This window comes from Carassius carassius, unplaced genomic scaffold (assembly GCF_963082965.1).
Source record: "Carassius carassius unplaced genomic scaffold, fCarCar2.1 SCAFFOLD_64, whole genome shotgun sequence".
NCBI classification, from domain to species: domain Eukaryota; kingdom Metazoa; phylum Chordata; class Actinopteri; order Cypriniformes; family Cyprinidae; genus Carassius; species Carassius carassius.
Window position 1 is genome coordinate 328,344 of NW_026775161.1, and position 20,380 is coordinate 348,723.

At 41.6% G+C, this 20,380-nt stretch overlaps 1 protein-coding gene across 7 annotated transcripts in view; it reads right to left on the reverse strand.

Annotated features, from left to right (window-relative positions):
- The window catches only part of LOC132137490 (neurexin-2-like), a 430,743-nt gene that overhangs the window by 175,610 nt on the left and 234,753 nt on the right, over positions 1 to 20,380 (reverse strand). For all 7 annotated transcript variants that reach the window (XM_059547511.1, XM_059547513.1, XM_059547509.1 and 4 more), the window contains 2 exons: positions 4,972 to 5,133; positions 2,292 to 2,727 (listed from right to left, as the gene is read on the reverse strand). In XM_059547511.1, the coding sequence (XP_059403494.1) occupies positions 2,292 to 2,727; positions 4,972 to 5,133 (598 nt within the window). The remainder of the gene's footprint in view (positions 1 to 2,291; positions 2,728 to 4,971; positions 5,134 to 20,380) is intronic.

The window sequence follows — 20,380 nt, forward strand, 5'->3', positions numbered from 1 at the left end:
GTCTGTCATCAAATTATTTCTGTAAAATTGTCTTAAACGACTGCGTTCCCAAACAGCAGCTTCCACCTCTGAAAGCAGTGACTGCATTTATTGTGTTTGTCTGTTCACTCTGAGGCGCAAGTCATTCATCATAATTATCATATTCAGTGGCTTCTCCTGGTTTTCTTAGAGATATGTAGTGCCAGTTTATCAGTAAGGGAAGATTTAGTTCTCTTGGACTCGTTGGATGGAAACGGTGCTTCATTCGAAAATGTTTTACGCAACATCCCAGTTTTGTGCATTAATTTAACTTGAATCTTTGGATGGAAACATAGCTATTGATAGAAATCTGTCTTAAGGTAAAAGGCACATACCGGAGCATCTCAATAAATTAGACTGTTGTGGAAAAGTTCCTTTATTTCAGTTATTCAACCCAAATTATAGGTATAGATTATAGATAGTGAATAGGTGTGTTTTTGTTAAACGTGAGCCAAAATCATCACAATTAAAAGAACCAAAGACTTAAGCTACTCCAGTCTGTGTGCATTGAATGTATTTATTAATTTATTATTAAAATGTATTATTTAAAGGATGAGAGGGGTCTGTAACAATAGAAGCTGCTTTTCTCTTTACAGCACCGCTATACAGATCTAAAAGTTGAGTCTGTGGGTACCTAATAATTTCAGATGCCTGCCTGACGCTTGATCATTTTTTATCAAGAAGTGTGCATGAGCGATGTGTGTCTATATTTCAGCGTGAGTGCTGCTCTCTCGGCAGGTCGCAGAGATTTATGACTTACCCTTAATTGTCTATTAAACTGCAATTACAGAACTGCTGGACTTTCTTCCCCACAGGACACACACCCACCTCCTCGAGTCTTAAACTCGATTAGCTCATTACAGCAAACGGAGGCAGCCTTTGGCAGCGTGGATGGGGTTTAACGGCGTCTCGTTGGCCACACTTTAGCAGCGATAAGTGCTGGAGTGAATCAACACCCAGTCGAGATGAACGGTTTTCCTGAAGACTTTCAGTTGATGTTTCAACACATGTGCATGCTAACAGTGTGGTGTTAGTGAGGATCAGGTAATGTGTTCGGTTCCCAGGGAATGCTGGGACTCATACCATCATTTAATGCAATGTGAGTCGCTTTGGACAAGTGTCTGCCACATGTATCAATGAAAATAAAAGCATTCATTGTTTCATGTGTATATTTGTTCTGCTGTATTTATTTGTGCTGTTGCTTGTAATTTGTTTATTTGCTCTTAGTTTATTTCTGAATGTTGAACTTTACATTGACTTGATTGTAAATAAATTCACAGACACTATTTAACTGAACAGAGATGACATAACTGAATCCAATGATGAACTGCCTTTAACTATCATTTTTGCATTATTGACACTGTTTTCCTAATGAATGTTGTTCAGTTGCTTTGACGCAATGTATTTTGTTTAAAGCGCTATATAAATAAAGGTGACTTTGACTTTGACATTAAGGTAGTAGATTTTACGGTAGTAGGTTTTAAAACTGGAATTAAGAATGATTAAATTCTGTTAGTATCTAAAACATTGGTGTCAAACCTTTATTAGAATACAAGGTTACATGGGTGAAAAACCACAAGAGCAGTAACTATTCTGTATTTATTTATGGGTTTGATGAAAAACTCTCTAATTAACACTGATGACTAGCAGGAAAATAAAATACAATATTGAATGTTTCTGTAAGTCTTATTTACTGTCGATTTTTTTATTTTATTTTATATTATTTGTTTTTATTTTTTATTTTTAATCTTTTTATTTATTTATTTATTTTTTTTACAGTATAGAGCTGCATGATTTGGCCCACATTGTAATAATTTTGGCATATATTTTAATAGCAAATAGAACTGCCACATGACAGACATTTAGTCTCATAAAATAATAATAATAATAATTGTCTGCTGCTGAAATATACAGAGAAAAGAGACCATTTCAGTCATAATAATAATAATAATAATAATAATAATTAGTATTAGCATAATATTAAACTAATAATAAATAGTAATATTTGAAAATTACAATACTTATATTTAAGACAATATGGCACAATACTAAAATATCCTAAGTGATTCACTTTTAAGGGTAAACCCTCAATTTAGTATTTTTGCAGGGAGATTTTCTAGATGCTTCTGTTCAATCAGGAGCGGATCAGGGCTGTGTTTCTCAAAAGCATCGTAAGCCTCCATTGGTTTCAATGGGTCTGTGACGTCTCAAAGCTTGTGATGCTTTCGGCCAGGCTGTCTTCACATGCACAGACCGTCAGAGTCTCTCCTCACCTCTCCGTCCCTCTCTCTGGAAGTCCACGTGGCACCACTCTCCGTCGTTCACCTTCTTGTTGCTGGTCTTGAGCTTGATGCTGCCGGAGCCCATGTCCATCAGCAGGTAGAGGAAGCCGTCCAGCAGCTCCATGGCGAAGTAGTCAGTCTTCATGTCTCGGCCGGGCCGCTGCTCTCTGCTCTGAGGTTTGCCGTGGCTGAACAGCAGCAGGCCGCTGGGCTCCGTGGTGCGGAAGTCGAAGGAGATGGAGCTGGTCTTCTTGGTGTCCCAGCGTGGCAGGGCGATGTAGGACTCGGCCGTCTCAAAGGTCACGGGGTCGAGGGCCGCCACATCCTCGCAGCGGAACACCAGGTCCCCGTGCAGACTGATCTTAGGGTCGCTCTCGATGGCCAGACGCGACAGCTCCAGCTTGAAGTCGTTGTTCTTGTACACCACCTGCAGGAGTGCATTACACAACACATGCTGAAATAATCTTCGTCTCGTTTCCTAGCACTACTATATCTCTTCACCGTGGAGGATAAAACAGGATTAATAAAATAATCAGAGATGCCAGTTCAGTTATTGGTTTTATTCCCGATTTCTCTCAAGGTTATTGTGGAAAAGAGAACGGGGCAAAATTGAAAATGATTTTGTATTATGAAGGACATCCACTAAATGGTATCTTCAGTGGATTTAAGAGTTAATTCAGTGGAAGAGGCACACAATACACAACGACTGTAACATTCAGAGTCATTCTGAGTAGAACATGAACTCCAGATGAAACTAAACCTAACAACAGAAGCAATGATAAAACACTGTAAATACAACCTTATTAACTACTCTTGACAATTCACCACTTTCAGAAAAGTTGAATAGGTTTTACTTAATTTTGTAACGTTTGTATTTACACTTTAACTTCTACAAGCTTGAACTGAGTACCAATATATAATTTACTTTTATTATTATTATTAATATTATTTCCTGAACTAACTTTCTCATATCTAAAATACATTTGTTTTTCTGTAGTATCTACTTCAGCACAGACTCATTTGTATCAGTGCAGTCTCACTGATTGTTTGCATTCATCTGCACCTAGCGCAAGTTTATTGTACCACAGATTAATATTACTACTACTAATAATAATAATAATAAAACATTTCTAGCACTATTTTCAGCAGGGAAATGACTCCTTTAAGTTTGTCCATCTTATGTAATTAATAATAAACATTAATTTCTGTCACTACAGACACAAATTCAGCTGCGATTATAAACACAGCCATTCACAGAACAGCGCTGGAAGCAATATTTATGAAAAGGAGGCATTTGTTTAAGACTAAATGCACCAAAGATTCATAAAAGTTGTTATTACTTGCAAAAGAATATATCATCCAAACAGGTGAACAGGCGAATTACGAGTAACCTCAATAGGAAATAAATAAATGACAGAAGAAATTACATGAAATATTAGTCTAACTGCAGCATTTAACACTCTTAAATATAGTTTCTATTCACATGGGGTTTTGCTCCATGGGACACTAATGATATTCCAACAGTATAATCAAATTAAATCTGCTATTTGGCATTCAATGAAAAAAAAAAAAAAATTATTAAAAATTTGCTCTCAATTAGTTTAGGTAGACTTCCTCACATGTTTTGAGTAAAGACTGTCAAAAATGAACAACTATGACACTAAAAGAAATCAGGATAACATTGTTTTTATACTAGGCATTGTAAATACTGTCCATTACAAGACTGACCTTAAAAGAGTGAGTGGCAGTAATAACTACACAGAATTCATGAGAACCGCAAAAACCTCAACATGAACACTTTTTAAATGTCAAACCCCAGCAGGTCTTTCTCTTTACTCCAAAAACTCTTCATTTCTATGTTTGAAATTAATTAAATGTTATGCAGAGCTAGAAATCCACTGCCCAGTTGTGAATTTTACATATTTACATAATTCTGAATATTTACATAAGTGCACTGAGCACAATAAACTGAAGTAGTGACAAAATGTTCAGCAGTTGCTTTAGCTCATTTTAATGTAGTACAAGCAGCGAAACTATATTTACAGTGATAACAGTAATACACTCCGCCCACCTGCTGTCCCTCAAACAGTTAGCCCCACCCCCAAACTCAGGCCATTGGCTGAGCACTCATCCTTACATCTGCTCACACAAACAGAGACGATGCACTTCACCTTTGACCCTCAGCTTGTGTTTGACTCGTTTAGATCTGGAGGATTTTGTGTAATAGTTACTCATATCAGATTGGACTAAAACTGACTTTGCTCACACAGTATATAACAACTTACCAAAAAAAAACTTTGATCATTTTTGGGGATTTTTTTCTCACCTGTGGCGTTCCTGCTTATAAATCTCTGATGATGCTATATTATCACCGAATCTTATATTACATCTTTTTATCAGCCGGTTTTCTTCCAGTTAGCACAGTCTTTGTGTTTCTTTCTGGAACTGACTGATCTGAGCTCATGCATCTCAGGTGTGTTTTTTTTTTATGACTAAGCTAAAGCTAATAACATTTTGGAGGTCCCAGCCTAGCTAATGGTTAGTCGACTATTAGGGGCAGCTCTACAAAACAGACTGAATTCAATATTTGGCGAGAGATTTCCAAAGACATGTTGGCTGTCATGTGTAACGGGGAACAGCTGCAGGCTTCGCTGGCGTTCGTCAGACTCACGTCTTTCAGGCAGCCCATGAAGTTGTTGCTGACCGGAGATCCGGGCAGGTCGGCTGTGTTTGGGCTTCCTCCGATGTAGAAGAAGTCGTCGGAGCCCAGCATGGTGTAGTCCTCTTGCGTGTATCCGGTGGTGGTCAGGATGCCGTCCACTGAGATGGTGACCTGCGGTGAGAGAGCGTCAGGAGGAGAGAGCAGACAGAGACACTGGATTACAGAGTCATTGTGATTGTGCTGCTCGGAGCGGCTCTGGAGCGAGAAACACTTCTTCAGAGCGCAGCTAAACGCCAAACTCTCCGTCAGAGTCACGCATTAATACAGCTATCACACGCTCCACCATACTGACAACAACACGCCTCTGTTTCAGCAGTGTGAAGACTACAAGAGCTATTTATTAGTTAGGGTTAATATTAGGAGTTTGATTTTACTGACTTATTTATTTATTTATTTAATTTTATATTTGCATTTTTCATATCTGTCCCTGCAGAACAGAAGCAGTAGCACAGTTATATCTGTAGCAATAGACAACAATACATTGTATGGATCAATATATATATATATATATATTATTATTTTAGTTATTTTAGTACATCAAGTTAAACTTGATGCGTCATGACGTAATGTGTGACGGTATATGCGGAAGCTATAAAAAGGACGCTGGCACACAACAGAGACAGCTTCTGTGATGAAGCAAGCGCTCCAAGGCAGGTGGAGGTGTGGCGAAGGGACGCAGTTCTCGTTCCCTTTCTCGGGGAACAAGGGTTACAGTCGTAACCCGAGACGTTCCCCTTCGAGGGAACATCGAACTGCGTCGAATGACACTTTGGGGGAACGAGTACCCACTATGCCACAACGAGCCCTGTCTGTCCTAGTGTGAAGCTGCGCACAGGCACACTTAGGACAAGAGCACAAGGATGCCAGGTGTCAATGGAATGTCCAGGCTGTAAAATCTAATAAAAGTGTGAGGGGTGGCCCATCCTGCTGCATCGCAGACCTCCTGGATGGGGGCCCCTGAAAGGAGGGCTCTGGAGGACGCCATGCCTCTGGTAGAGTGAGCCCTCACGGCCAGAGGTGAAAGCAAATTGCGCACCTGGTAGGCCATAGATATAGCTTGTACAATCCAGTTGCTAATGGTCTGTTTGGAAGCAGGAAGCCCCTTCTTGGGCGACCCGAGACACACTAACAACTGGTCTGACTTTCACCATGGGGAGGACCTCTGGATATATATTTTGAGATCTCTGACAGAGCAGAGCAGGTGAAGTCTCTCCTCATCCGCCGTCACGTGAGGTGGAGGATGAAAAGCCTGCAGAACCGTAGGCTGTGCCACATTAGACGGCACCTTGGGGAAATAGCCTAGGAAGTAGGATGACTTTGATGTCGCCTGGAGCAAACTCCAGGCACCCGTTAGATATAGAGAGTGCCTGGAGATCTCCTACCCTCCTCAGAGAAGTAATGGCCAACAAGAAAGCCACCTTAAGGAAAAGGTTCTTGGCCTCAGCCGACTCCAGCGGTTCGAAGGGGGCCTCAACCAACCCTTCGAGAACCACTGCCAGGTCCTAAGGGGTAACCCTGGTACGGTGAAAACATTCCATTTTAGGGCGTACAATTTTCTCATGGAGGGAGTTCTAGTGCTGAGTATGGTCTCCACTACTCCTGTTGACAGGCCGGCCTCTCTGTACTGTGCACCCTCAGGGGCCAGACCCACAGTTTCCATAGTTCGGGCCAAAGGTGAAGTATTGAGCCCTCTGCCTGTGTAAGCATGTCCCTTCTGATTGGAAGCTCCCATGGAGGGCCGTTCAGGAGTAATATTATGTCTGAGAACCATACTCAGGCCGGCAACAATGGGGCTACCAATAATAGACTGATGCCGTTGCGACGTACCTTCTCTAGAACTCCCGGGAGCAGAGCAATCGGGTGAAAAGCATACAGACGCAGCCTCAGCCACGTCTGTACCATGGCATCCAACCCCAGTGGGGCTGGATGTGTGAGGGAGAATCTGATGCTCCAGTCTGCATAGAGGGCGAGACCTCAGACCCCCTTGATGGTTTATATAGGCCACCACCGACATATTGTCCATCCTCACAAGGACGTGATGACCCTTCAGATCCGACAGGAAGCTCAGAATACCACCAACATTTCCAGGCAGTTTATATGCCAGGAGGAATGATGGTCCTGCAATAGACCTCTCGTAAAGCGGCCGTCCATGACCGCGGCCCAGTCCCTGAGGGAGGCGTCTGTTGAGACGGCTTTCCGGCGACATGACGCTCCCAGCACGGGAACTTGGGACAGAAACTAAGCTCTCTGTTCCAGATAGATAGGGTACGAAGGCATCTGCACATAACCCTGATCATGCGAAATGGGCTTCCCCTCGGGGAGAACCCCTTGGTTTTCAACCACCACTGCAAGGGCCTCATGTGCAGGAGACCGAATGGAATGATATTGGATGCTGCTGCCATGAGACCTAACACTCTCTGGAAATCTTTTACAGTGATGGCTTGGCCTAGCTTTATCCTGGTCACCATGGCCAGGATGGATTCGATCTGTGCATGAGACAATTGTGCCCGCATCGTGACTGAATCCCACACTACTCCCAGGAACATGGTTCTCTGGGCTGGTGCCAACACGCTCTTTTTCGTGTTGAGTCTCAACCCCAGGCTGTGGATGTGGGCAAGGACAACATCTCGATGCCGAACTGCCAGCTCTTGTGACTGGGCTAGAATCAGCCAGTCGTCGATATAATTGAGAACCATGAGACTCTGAAGCCTCAGCGGTGCTAGAGCTGCATCCATACATTTTGTAAATGTGCGAGGGGAGAGAGCTAGGCCGAATGGAAGAACCCGATATTGGTACGCCTCGCTCCCGAAGGCGAACCTCAGGAACTTCCTTTGAGATGGAGGGATGGAAATGTGGAAGTATGTGTCCTTCAGATCTATCGTGACAAACCAATCCTCTGAATGAATTTGGTTCACGATGATGAGAATAGTGAGCCTCTTGAACCTGAATCTCCTCAGAGACTGATTCAAGTGCCTGAGATCTATTATTGGATGCAACCCCCCATCTTTCTTGGAAACTAAGAAGTAGCGGCTGTAGAACCCAGACTCCCTGTCTGGAGGAGAAATACGTTCTATAGCCTCCTTTACCAGCAGAGAGTTTACTTCTTGTTCCAATACCCGACTCTGCTCTGGGTTGACTACAGTCCAGACCACCCCGTTGAACTTTGGTGGGCGGGAACCGAACTGTAGTCTGTACCCCTTTTGAATGGTGCGCAGAGCCCAAGGAGAAATATTTGTGAGATTTTTCCATGCATCGAAATACTCTACTAAGGGGACCAGCCTCTCGAGGCTGGCTTCAGGTATTAATCGGGATCCATTCTTGGCCCCCTGAAACTGATCTCCAGCAGGGTTCGACTGAAAACGATTCTCGATGTGCGGACGTGAATGCTGCCTGGTCGCAAGACTGCGGGGCGGACAGTGCAGGTTGCGTTCGCTGGAGACCACGGGTGGGGCCTCCCACAGAGGACCTAGGCTGGCTAGGATCTCTTTGTTGAAGCCTTCTTCGCCTGCAGGATGGCCCTCAGGTCGCCCGGCTTAGGCTGAGAGCGTCGTCTATGCCCCCAGGGTGCTTGAGGGGGGAGGGGGCTCTAGAAGCGACGCTCTCTTTTTGCACCTGTCTGTAGGCGGAGGAGCTGGCGGAGGAGCTGGCGGATGGCTGCGGCTGCCCGATTGGGGCAGGCTTCTTAGGCTTCGAGCAGCGAGGGAGGTATTGTCTGAAGGCTGCAGACTGTTTATTCGCCTCCTGAAACCTGTCGACGACAATATTAACCGAGTCGCCGAACAGGCCAGAAGGCAAAATCGGGGCATCAAGGAGGAAAGCCCTGTCTTTCTCCTTGATGCCCGACAGATTTAATCATAGGTGTCTCTCCGAGACCACCATTGCCTCATGGAACGGCCAATAGCGCGGGCCATTTCCTTGGTGACTCGGAGAGACAGATCTGCAGCCTTCCTCAACTCCGCAATAACTTCCAGAGTTGGACCCTCGCCCTCATCAATATCCTTAAGAAGGTAGACCTTGTATGCTTGCAGTACTGCCATTGTATGCAGACTAGCACCAGCCCGACGGGAAAGAATGGTAAACCCTGATGACGAGGTTGCTTTCTGTGCTGCAGGAAATGCTCATCCAACTTGCTTTTTTTAATAAGCGTTTCCTGCCTCTCATGTGGCCAACTGGTATTAAGACGGGCCACTGCACGAGAGACAACCTCCACCAGCTCCTCATATGTGGGGACACTGGGTGGCGAGTCATCCCCAAAATCCCCGCCTTCACTGCTGAGCACGTCTACTTCCTCGGAAGCAGACAGCTCAAGCATCGGGCTCTCCACTCGTGCGGAAGAAGGCGAGAGAGCATCAGAACTGGCGGATGAATCACGAAAGCGTGCCTCGGCAGTCTCAGGATCCCCCTTCAGATCCATCTGCGAGCCCCATGAAGAGCGTTGCCACGCCACCTCAGCGGACGCGGGTCCCGCACCACGGGGCTCGCGAGCCTGGCCATCCTCATTGAAAATGGCCAGGTGAGAGCGCAGCACACGGATTGGCAATCTCTCACAATCGTCGCAAGCAGCCCCCTCGAGAGCTGCTCGCGCATGCTGCACTCCCAACAGTGTACACCCATACAGTGTGTGTCCCCACCTGTGATATAACGTGGGCAGGGATGCACACACCTCGTGAAACTGCTTGTGCTCGCCATAGTAATGCTTGTGACTGTTTAGACAATAAACCACCAAATAAGACAAACAAGAGACAGAGAGTGTTTGCTGAAGAACAGAAAGCTGTCTCTGTTGTGTGCCGGCATCCTTTTTATAGCTTCCACATATGCCACCACAAATTACGTCATGACGCAACACCAACCAGGATTGGCTCAGTTTTATTCATACTTCAGAGGTGCTACGCTGAGGGGCTTCCCCCAAAGTGTCATTCAACGCATTCCGATGTTCCCTCGAAGGGAAACTAGATTCCAGTTAAGATTTATTTTATTTTCAGTAACAGATTTTTTGAATGGCTGTAGCTTTAGTTAATTATAATTATAATAATCCTGCCTGATAAGGGTTCAGATTTTCACTTAAGACTTTAACCAAAAGACTAATGTTTCAGTAAGGCAAACACAATTAAATTGCTCTAAAGCCTTCTTCTGAGTGTGTGTGCATGTCTCATGTGGCTCTGTTTCATAACTCAGTTCACGTCTCTTCTGCAGTTCAGATGCATTTCCTGCAAAAAGCTCTGATTGAGAGTGTATTTCTATCATCCTGAGGGAGATGTAGTCATTATGAAACCAACACATGCTCGTAAATGTGTTTACTGCATCGCTTGGCTTTTTAAAATGATTTGTCAGGATCACTTATTTGTTGAATAATAATTATGTTTTTGGTCGTTCTGACTGAACGTGTCCAATTAAAACCTGCGCTGATAACACTTGGCAACGAGGCAGATGACTTTATCTGTCAAATTCTTTTTTTATTCAGCGACTATCAGGCACTAAGCCGAAATTATTTGTCTTCACCTCTCCACAACAAAACACAAAGCAGCTTCTAATGAAGAGTGCTCAGACAGCCGGTGGATCTGTGCATCAGCTGCGCTGAAGAAGTGTTTCCAGAGTGCTGGTCATCATCGCAGCATCGCTCACTCTTTCTGTCGTTCGTTCTTCCGTACAGCGCAACACATTTTTATGTCTGCTGTCGTTCTCTGAGAGCTGTGGGCTTTAATGACGGACCTCCATCAGAGCTTCAGGCTCTTCTCTACACTCTGAAAATAAAGGATCATGGATGCCGGTGAAGAAGCTTTATTCTTCAGAGTGTACTATGAGCTGTGTGAGGGACTGTCTATGTGTCGCTGATGAGACGAGACGCTTTCATGTGTGTCCTTGTGCGAAACATTGTTTACATGACCATGATTCAAGAACGAGGGAAATTCTCATTATTTGTGTGTGTGTGTGTGTGTCAGAGAGTGAGTGTGTGTGTGTGTGTGTGTGTGTGAGTGAGTGAGTGTGTGTTTGTCTCAGAGAGTGAGTGTGTGAGTGTGTGTGTGTGTGTGTGTGTGTGTCAGAGAGTGTGTGAGTGTGAGTGTGTGTGTCAGAGAGTGAGTGTGTGTGTGTGTGTGGTAATGCTCTGGCATTATGTTAATGTTTTCAGTGCTCGTTTCTGGCCTGGACTCCAGTGTTATTACGATAAATAAATCATTACAGCGAGAAAGATAACCAGCTGACAGCCACCTGTGAGACGGACCCACGAGAGAGAGAGAGAGAGAGAGAGAGACCTATAATAACCTCAGATTGGTCTAAATGGGAAAAAGAAGCAACATATATTAAGCATACACACATTTGTAAAGCATCCTAAAAGTAAACAGAACAACCACAAATAACTCGTGCAGAGCTGAATTAGGACAATGCACAATTTTAAAGGGGTCCTATTATGTTTTTTCACTTTGTTAGTCAGTGTGTAGTGTGTATGTTTGGGCTTAAAAATGAGATATTTAGTTTTCAAGAACAAAAAAGAATGGCTTGTGTGCGATACAGTGTGGTTTTCCGGGATTTATGATATCACAAAGCGACCAATTAGATATATCATAAAAATAATAGCAGAGATTGGAATGGTTAAGGTGATCGCGGAAACCTCAATCTGTAGCACTCCAACAGCGCCTCCTGCTGGCAGAGAATCAGTCTGCTTATATATACTGTATAACAGTTTCACTGCAATTCATATTATAATTTTAGAATTAAATAACAATAAACATAATACATATGCATTAACTGTACATGGTAAATTCAGTTATTTTTAAGAAGTTGTTGACATCGTGTCAAAAATGTGATTTAGCCAAAAATACAACAATAATGTTACCACTCTAAAATGTCTAGCAAAATCCGTGCATGCAAAAGTTCTGCGCGATCCTCTTGTTCAATATTCTCGGGGTCTGAATCACTCTCAAATTGATATGGCAATATTGACGGGGCGAGGCGATACTGAAACACGTTCGAAGCTATTAGCCAATCACAACGCACCTGGACAGCTAACCAATCACATTTTGTTTTTCAGAAGACAGGCGTTCATCAAACCCAGAACTAATCAGGTCGTTTGTGCCAGGCTGGGGAGAAAGGTCTTGTAGTAATGTAAATTACGTGGAAATTATGTGTTTTTCGACCAAGAATGAGAGCATGTTCTAGAACCCCGCCAAAACAGAATCAAGACTTTGAGAAAAAGCATAATAGAACCCCATTTAATTAATATTTGAGAAGAGCTGTGAAAATCTACCAGCAGCTCAAACACAGTGATCCGAGCTCATATCAGGCAATGACAGCAGAAACTCACACTCCACCGAACCAGCAGAGCAGACCAAACACAGTCACAGAGACGAAACTACACGGCCTGGTAAAGATGCCACTACATTACAGACTGAGAAAGACACTCACACAGATCAGACAGCAGAGAGAGGACTGAGACTCTTCACCACTCTCCCAACAAACACAGACACATCTGATGACATTACCAAAGGAAGTTATTATCTGGGGAAAACTCCAGCATGATCCCAAGAGCAGCAAGATATGTATCAGCCAGTGGAAAAAACTAAAGCAAGATAATATCCTTTTTTTCTTTTTTTTTTTTTTTTTGTTGTTTATAAAAAAAAAATGTAATTATTATTTACTAACTGATTTACAGATCTATTCTTGTTTTTTATGTATTATATGATCCTTATTTGTTCTTTGTTCGTGTTGTTTGGTCAATGCTTTGGTGATGCTGTGTAAGTGAACTGCATTGAGAGTCAGATCAGCTCGTTCAGAACAGAAGAGGCATCATATCTTCATACAGCACACACTGTTTCCCAGCAGATCCACAGTCAGAGAACAACTGTGTTACTGGTGCAAAACTCTTCAGTTATGAAACTAATCCAAATCCAGCTCGAGCCTGTTCTCATCTGACAGTTACATGCTGAATATCACTGCTCTTTTACAGGATAACTCGAGCGATCTTGAGTTTGTGTTTCCAGCTGATCCAGACGTCAGACCCTGAGCGGCAGACGATCAGAGATCATGGATTCTGTGTGATGATGGTCCTGTGCTTCAGCGCTGGGGAAAGTTACTTTTAAAAGTAATGCATTGCAATATCGTGTCAGTCCCCTACTTACATTACGTAGTTACTTTTTATGGAAAGTAATGTGTTATGTTACATTTGAGTTACTTTTTAAATCTGGGGGGTATCGATTGTTTGATTTTAACATAAAAAGTTATTATTTTACATTTTACTAATGTAATATATATATATATATATATATATATATATATATATATATATATATATATATATATTTTTTTTTTTTTTTTTTTTTTTTTTTTTTTTCCTGCACTGCACTGCATAAACTTTACTGAATAAAAATGAATTTCTCTCAGTTGTTGTCTTGTTTTCCTGTACAAACATTTAAACATTTTAAATTCATTTACTGGAGAAGCGAAAGGACAAGCTATTAAGTCTCACTTTCTAAATAAATGTGCTACAATTTACTGAGTTTATACTTCTTAAAATGAGAAAAAAATTCAATAAATAAATAACAATCTGTCAAAGGATCAAAAAAAATCTTCTTAATTAAAATATAAAACAATATTATCCCACAGAAAGTGAGTTATTTTGCTCTTCGAGCACATGTATCTTGATTTCGGAGAGTTTATGTTTGTTTTGGATGTTGGCGTGTTGTTGTGACTGTGTAAACATGTGTGGAGCCACAAACCTGAAGAAGCTCATAATTGTCTGATTTGAGCGCAGTGACTCACACAAACACACTTGTGTGTTTCAGCACATTGCATCAGGAGCAAACAAGTTACAGCAATAAAAGGGGAAACTCAACTGCTGCTGAACTTCTGATGGTAAACCTTAAAGTAGTACTGTCAAACACACACACACACACACACACACACACACATGTTTGTTTCTGTGAATTGTGGGAACTTTCCATAGACTTCTATTACTTTAATACTGACCTAATGATATGTTCTATCCCCTAACCGAAGCTTAATCCTAATCCTACCCCTAACAGAAAACCTGATTACACTTTCAGATAAACATTAACTATTAACTATTAACTATTTTATTTATTTATTTTTTTCTTGTGAGGACCGAAGGCCAGTGACCCCAATGTAAAAAAAAAAAGGTATTAGGACCCTGACAGAACCCCGGCCCACTTCAAGCTCTGCACCAGTTGACAAAGGAGTGGTCAGGAATCAGAGTGTAAACCAAATGTGGTCCACATATGTTTCATCAAATGTGGCCCAAGCATATTAAAATGTATCTGGGACAGTTTTGGCAAAGATATGTAAGGAATAATTGGCTCTGGGCCATTGGACTATTAGAAAATAATGCACACCTGAGGTGGTGATATGTCTATGAAGCGAAGCGTTATTTTACTCCCATTATTTCCTAATAATTGAATGGACTGAAGTCAATTATTCCACATATAAGACAAGACATCGATCAGATGAGATATTTCAAGGCATTTGTTCAGTGTTTGTACTTAAAACGCTGTTGTGAGTTGAATTATTTCTTCCACATCTCATCCTAAGCCCCCGTTGCTACTGCTAAAATGTCATTTTCAGGGGCGTCGGACTGGGGGTAAAACCAGTACTGGTTACCAGGGCCCCAAAGGAAGAGAGGGCCCTTGAAAAGTCTGGAATATATATTTTCAAGGGGGGGGGGGTGCATTAGGACTGCTTATGCATAGGGCCCGGGATCTTGTGCAGCGCCCCTGGTCATTTTAAACCTAGTAATGATCAGACTACTGCAGTTAACACAATTAATAACTAAGTTATGACAGAAAGAGAGAGAGATCACCTATGTGTGTCTCTCAATAGTGTTCGAAAGCAGTGTCTCTAGTTATTATAGTCAAACTTGAGTTTATTTTCTCCACGAACAGACCCGTTGTTGTTACCTCGCTTGTGAGAAGACATGTAGTTGTTAAGTTGATGTTACTGATGAAATCGTCAGAGTAGTGCTAACATCAGTGTGCAAACTGTATGTGTGTGTCTCTGTGAGGTGATCTGTGCTTCTTATCCTGTTGTCTACTATATTTATTTGTTTGGCCGGTGTCATTGCAGGTTTCGGTTATTTTGCTGTTGAAAGCTATAAGGACCTTTGAAATATCTCAAATCATTTGGTGTAGTGATATGAATATGTAATGCTGTCAAGAGCTGCCTGGAACTACATTCACTGTGTTTCCCTGAAAATAAATTGTGAAAGAGAAGTGACATAGAGCCAAGTATGGTGACGTTCACTCACCCCACCTACAATCCCTGATGGTCCGAGACTCGAATTCGCAAACTTTGGGTTATTAGTCTGACTCTGTTTCCCTGGTTGTGTTGATTGTATTATTCTGTTCAGGTGTGTCTAGTAAATGATCATATAGTTTGGTCTGAGTACTCAAGTTCCTGTATGTGCACTGAGTTTGTCTGCTCTTGCGTCTTCATGTCTTAAATGTAGCTGTATACTGTGTTTGGATTTCCCCTAGAAATCTAGATGTGACACTTACAGACTTACTGTGTAAGTAGAGTGAGAGGCATTTAGGTTCAAACTTGACAAGAACTGGTTTCAAAGTATTGGAGTGTGTCTTTGATTATATTTATCTGTGACATTTTGATTGCTTCTTGTGCAAAACCTGGGTCGGGATGATTTTATCAAAAATGACACATTTCTGGAACATATTTGTACATTTGTAAATTTCTCTTTACAATATGTTGAGTATTGTTGATGTATAACTCACTTAAGGCTTAGTGTGGCCCAGATCATGTATATTTATAGCTTATTTATTTATCTCTCTCTTCCATGCAGCATGAGAGCCACATGAGGAATGTATGTGTGTGTGTGTGTGTGAGTGTGTGTGTGTGTGTGTGTGTGTGTGTGTGGTTATGCTGATCAATTTCAGAATGAAGAAGCTTCTGCAGAAACACACTCGTCTGCTTCTGAAACACAGATAAGGCAAGCAGCAGCTCCTGCGTCTAACAACCTCACAGAGCTGATCATGTGTTAATGGGCCGTTTGTCTCTTAGATATGTGGACTTATTTACCCTAAAACCCTTCGTGACAAGACAGAGAGCATGTTCAGATAAGAACACGTAATCACCAAAGGTATGTTCTTTCTCAAAGGTATATTCCACTGTTTTGGTGATTATTTATTTTTGGTGATAATATTTTGGTGATATTATATGTGAGATTAGTGTTTATTTCTGAGCCACTTTTGATGAACTCTTTGACACACTGAGGTCATGTGAAAGTCCTAATTATAATCCAGATGCTTTCACACTCTTCTGTTCCTTCAGTCAGTGTTCTACCACAGACATGATCTGATCTACAGATGATGCAATTTCCTCCACCTGGCTCTTACCCACCTAGAAAATAAAGACTCCTGTGCTAGAATGCTGTTCATCGACTTCAGCTCAGCATTCAACACAATAATCCCACAACAGCTCATCAACAAACTAACATACTGGGCCTAAATACCTCCCTCAGTAATTGAATCCTGGATTTTCTAACCGGAAGACCTCAGTCAGTCCATGTTGGCCACAACCCCTCGAGCACTACCACACTGAGCACAGGTGACCCACAAGGCTATGTGCTCAGCCCGCTGCTCTTCACACTTCTGACCCATGACTGCACTGCCAAGTTCAGCTCAAACCACATCATAGAGTTTGAGGATGACACATCTGTGGTACAGTAGGTTTAATCAGCAACAGCAATGAAACGCACTACAGAGAGGAAGTAGCACAGCTGGCTGAATGGTGTGGCACTAACAACCTGTCCCTCAATGTGGAAAAGACAAAGGAGGTTGTGATGGACTTCAGGAGAAACTCTGTTGAACACCCCCCACTGGCCATTGACAGCTCAACTGTGGAGAGAGTCAGCAGTAGGGCTGCACGATATTGGGAAAAAATGACATTGCGATATTTTATTTTTCTGCGCTATATATATTGCGATATTTTTTCTTTAAAACAAAAATGGGGTGAGCACACTTACATTCTCATTTTAAATGATTTAAACATCGACACCATCGCATCAATTGATTAATATGCGGGAGGGAGAGAGAGCAAGACAGCGCTCCTGTTGTTTGAAGACGGCTCGCTCTCTCTCTCTCTCTCTCTCTCTCCGTTTCCGGTGCGAGTGGACAGGTGTGTGAGGCTGAGTGGCTTGAGTGTGAGAAGTGAATGTGAGTACTTTTCCTTCCTTTTTTTTCTCTGCTTGTAGGATTAGTTTAGTAATTGGAGTTTTTTTTTTTCGTGTTGTTATTATTGAGTTGGGCCGTGTGTGCTGCTGTTGCTGTAGGCAGCATGGCGGCCCCGCGATCGCAAATTTTAAGCTCCCTCACACGGCGTCACGGAGTGAAAGTGGCGTCCGCGGTGACTGTAGAGGAATGTTGTTTGGCTGCAGGTGAAATGGTGGGACATGAGCATGTATTATAGTTTTCTAGAATGAACAGTGCCGTAGTAATCTTTCTTAGTTCAGTTGAAAAAGCTAATGAGCTAGTTGAAACCGGCATTGTTGTGGGTGAGAATTTTATTCCGGTACTCCCGCTTTCTATGCTGTCCAAGAAAGTGTTATTATCGAACGTTCCTCCGTTTGTCAGTGATGAAACTCTAGTTAATATTATGTCACGGTACGGTAAAGTTGTATCACCGATTAAGATGATTCCAGTTGGATGCAAGTCTCCGTTGTTGAAACATGTGGTGTCTTTTAGACGCTATCTGTTCATGATCTTAAAAGATGATGAAGAGATTGATTTATCACTTCGGCTCAAAGTAGAGGATTGTGATTATATTATTTATGTCACAACAGAGAAAATGAAGTGTTTTAGGTGTGGAGAAACAACACATTTAATTCGTTCTTGTCCTAACAAAGTCAATGATGATAGTGAGAAAGATGTGAATGAGACTGTTAAAGCGGGATCATCGGGTATTGCTGCGAGTGAAACCGTGAATACTGATAAGAGGATCGAAGACGCTGTATCTGAGAGAGTGAGTTTAGAATCTCAGGGAGTTGGCTCTGTTACTATGGCTGGTAAAAATGATCTTGTTAACACTGAAACATATGATCCTAGTGTACAGACAGAAATGCAAGAAGGTGATGATGAGTCTAATATGCCACAGTCTCATCAACATCTGGATAAAAACGAGACAGAAACAGAGCAAATTCATTTTAAAGTCCCGAATAAAAGGAAAAATATTGATTCTCCTCAAATTGCAAAGGCCATAAAGATAGACATTGGAAATACACATATTGATGAAGACATAGAAAGTGATAGTGAATCCTCTGATTCCAGCATTTGTTTGTCTCAAAGTGACTTTACTAGCAGCGGCTATGAAGTTGAGGATATTAAACTCTTTTTAAGAGCAACAAAAAATAGAAGAGGTGTGTGTGTGTAGTTGTTTTTTTCCCAGACACAAGAAAATTTGCTGACAAGGTCAGGTTTTCTATGTCTGAGAGTTTGTTCACAAACAAGGAGGTTTACCGGTTGAAAAAAATTGTGAGAAAGCTTTCATTAGGGGATAACAATGTTGACAGTGGAAAGATCTAACTTTAAAACAATGAAAGAGTATGTGTGTTCACCTCTGTTTTTTTGTTTATTTTTTCTCTTTTTTTCTTTAATTATTTGTGAGGTAAACATAGCAACAATCAATGTTAATGGATTGAGAGATATAAAAAAAAGAGCTGGCTTGTTTGAAGAAATTAAACTAAAGAAAATAGATATTGCTATGCTACAAGAGACGCATAGTGATATTAGAAATGCCCCTGAATGGGCAGTAGAGTGGAGTGGGCTCTCAATCTTGAGTCATAATACCTCACTCAGTGGAGGAGTTGCTATCCTTTTTACAAAAAAAATGTCTCCCCATACATATCAGATTGACGAAGTCATTAAAGGAAGACTCTTGAAAGTAAGGGTTACTTTTGAAAAGTGTACTTTTGTTCTGATTTGTGTATACGTCCCTACCTCTGCTGTTGAAAGAATGGTTTTTCTAGACATACTTAGTTCTATTATACAAAATTGTCACGGAGAAGAAACTCTTTTTTTGGGTGGTGATTTCAATTGTACTGTATCGAACTTGGATAGAAATCACATCGAACCGCACGCACCTTCTCGTAAACGCCTTATTCAACTTGTTAAAACCTATGAGTTATGTGATGTGTGGAGGCATTTAGAAGGAACCCAAAGACAGTATACTTGGACACATGTTCGTGACAATACGATTTCTTTAGCTAGGCTTGATAGGTTTTATATTTTTAATCATCATTGCAACATCATTAAAAAATGTTTAATCACTCCTGTAGGTTTCTCTGACCATTGTATGGTACAGTGTCATGTGTTTGTTAATTCAATTAAACCAAAGAGTGCCTATTGGCAATTAAACGCTAATTTATTAAATGATAAATATTTTAGAAAAATGTTTAAAATTTTTTGGGATGATTTTAAGACAAAGAAGGAAACGTTTAACTCTGTAAGGCAATGGTGGGACTATGGAAAAGTCCAAATAAAGCAATTCTGTACACAATATACTCTTAATATCACTGCTGAGACCTTTTTAAATGTAAGTATCTTGGAGGCTGATATCCTAAAACTACAAGAATTGGCTGAATCAACTAGAACCCAAAACTATTTTGATATTCTAGCAAAAAAGAAGACACAGCTGAATGATTTACTGCAGGTTAAAACACAAGGAGCTTTGGTCAGATCACGATTCCAAAAATTAAATCATATGGATGCTCCCTCCAGTTTCTTTTTCGGCTTGGAAAGGAAAAATGGACAGAGCAGAGTTATCCATGCTCTACGTTCAGAGTCTGGTAAGCTTTTGTCTAATCCCAAAGAAATTAGAAAGAGAGCAATCAGTTTTTACGAAAAACTGTACACGAACGAACTCAGAGCAGAATATGAGAGGGAGGATGCCTTTTTCGATGATCTACCTCAATTATCAGAAGAAGACAATGCAAAGATCTCAGGTGCTCTTGGAAGAGCTGAGTTGTTTAAAGCACTTCAAGGAATGGAGTCAGGAAAAGCTCCAGGAGTTGATGGTCTACCAATTGAGTGGTATAAGACCTTCTGGGCTGTCCTGGAAGAGGATGTGTTAGAGGTGTTGAATGAAAGCCTGGCTGAGGGCCGGCTACCTCAAAGCTGCCGGAGAGCAGTATTAACCCTCTTGCCCAAGAAAGACGACCTCACTGATATAAGATGCTGGCTTCCCATATCTCTGCTTTGTAGTGAGTATAAATTGCTCTCTAAAATTCTGGCAAATCGATTAGCAGAAGTAATGGATATTGTCATCCATTCTGATCAAACTTATTGTGTCCCTGGCAGAACGATAATTGATAATATTTCGTTGGTTCGTGATATTTTAGAGGTCT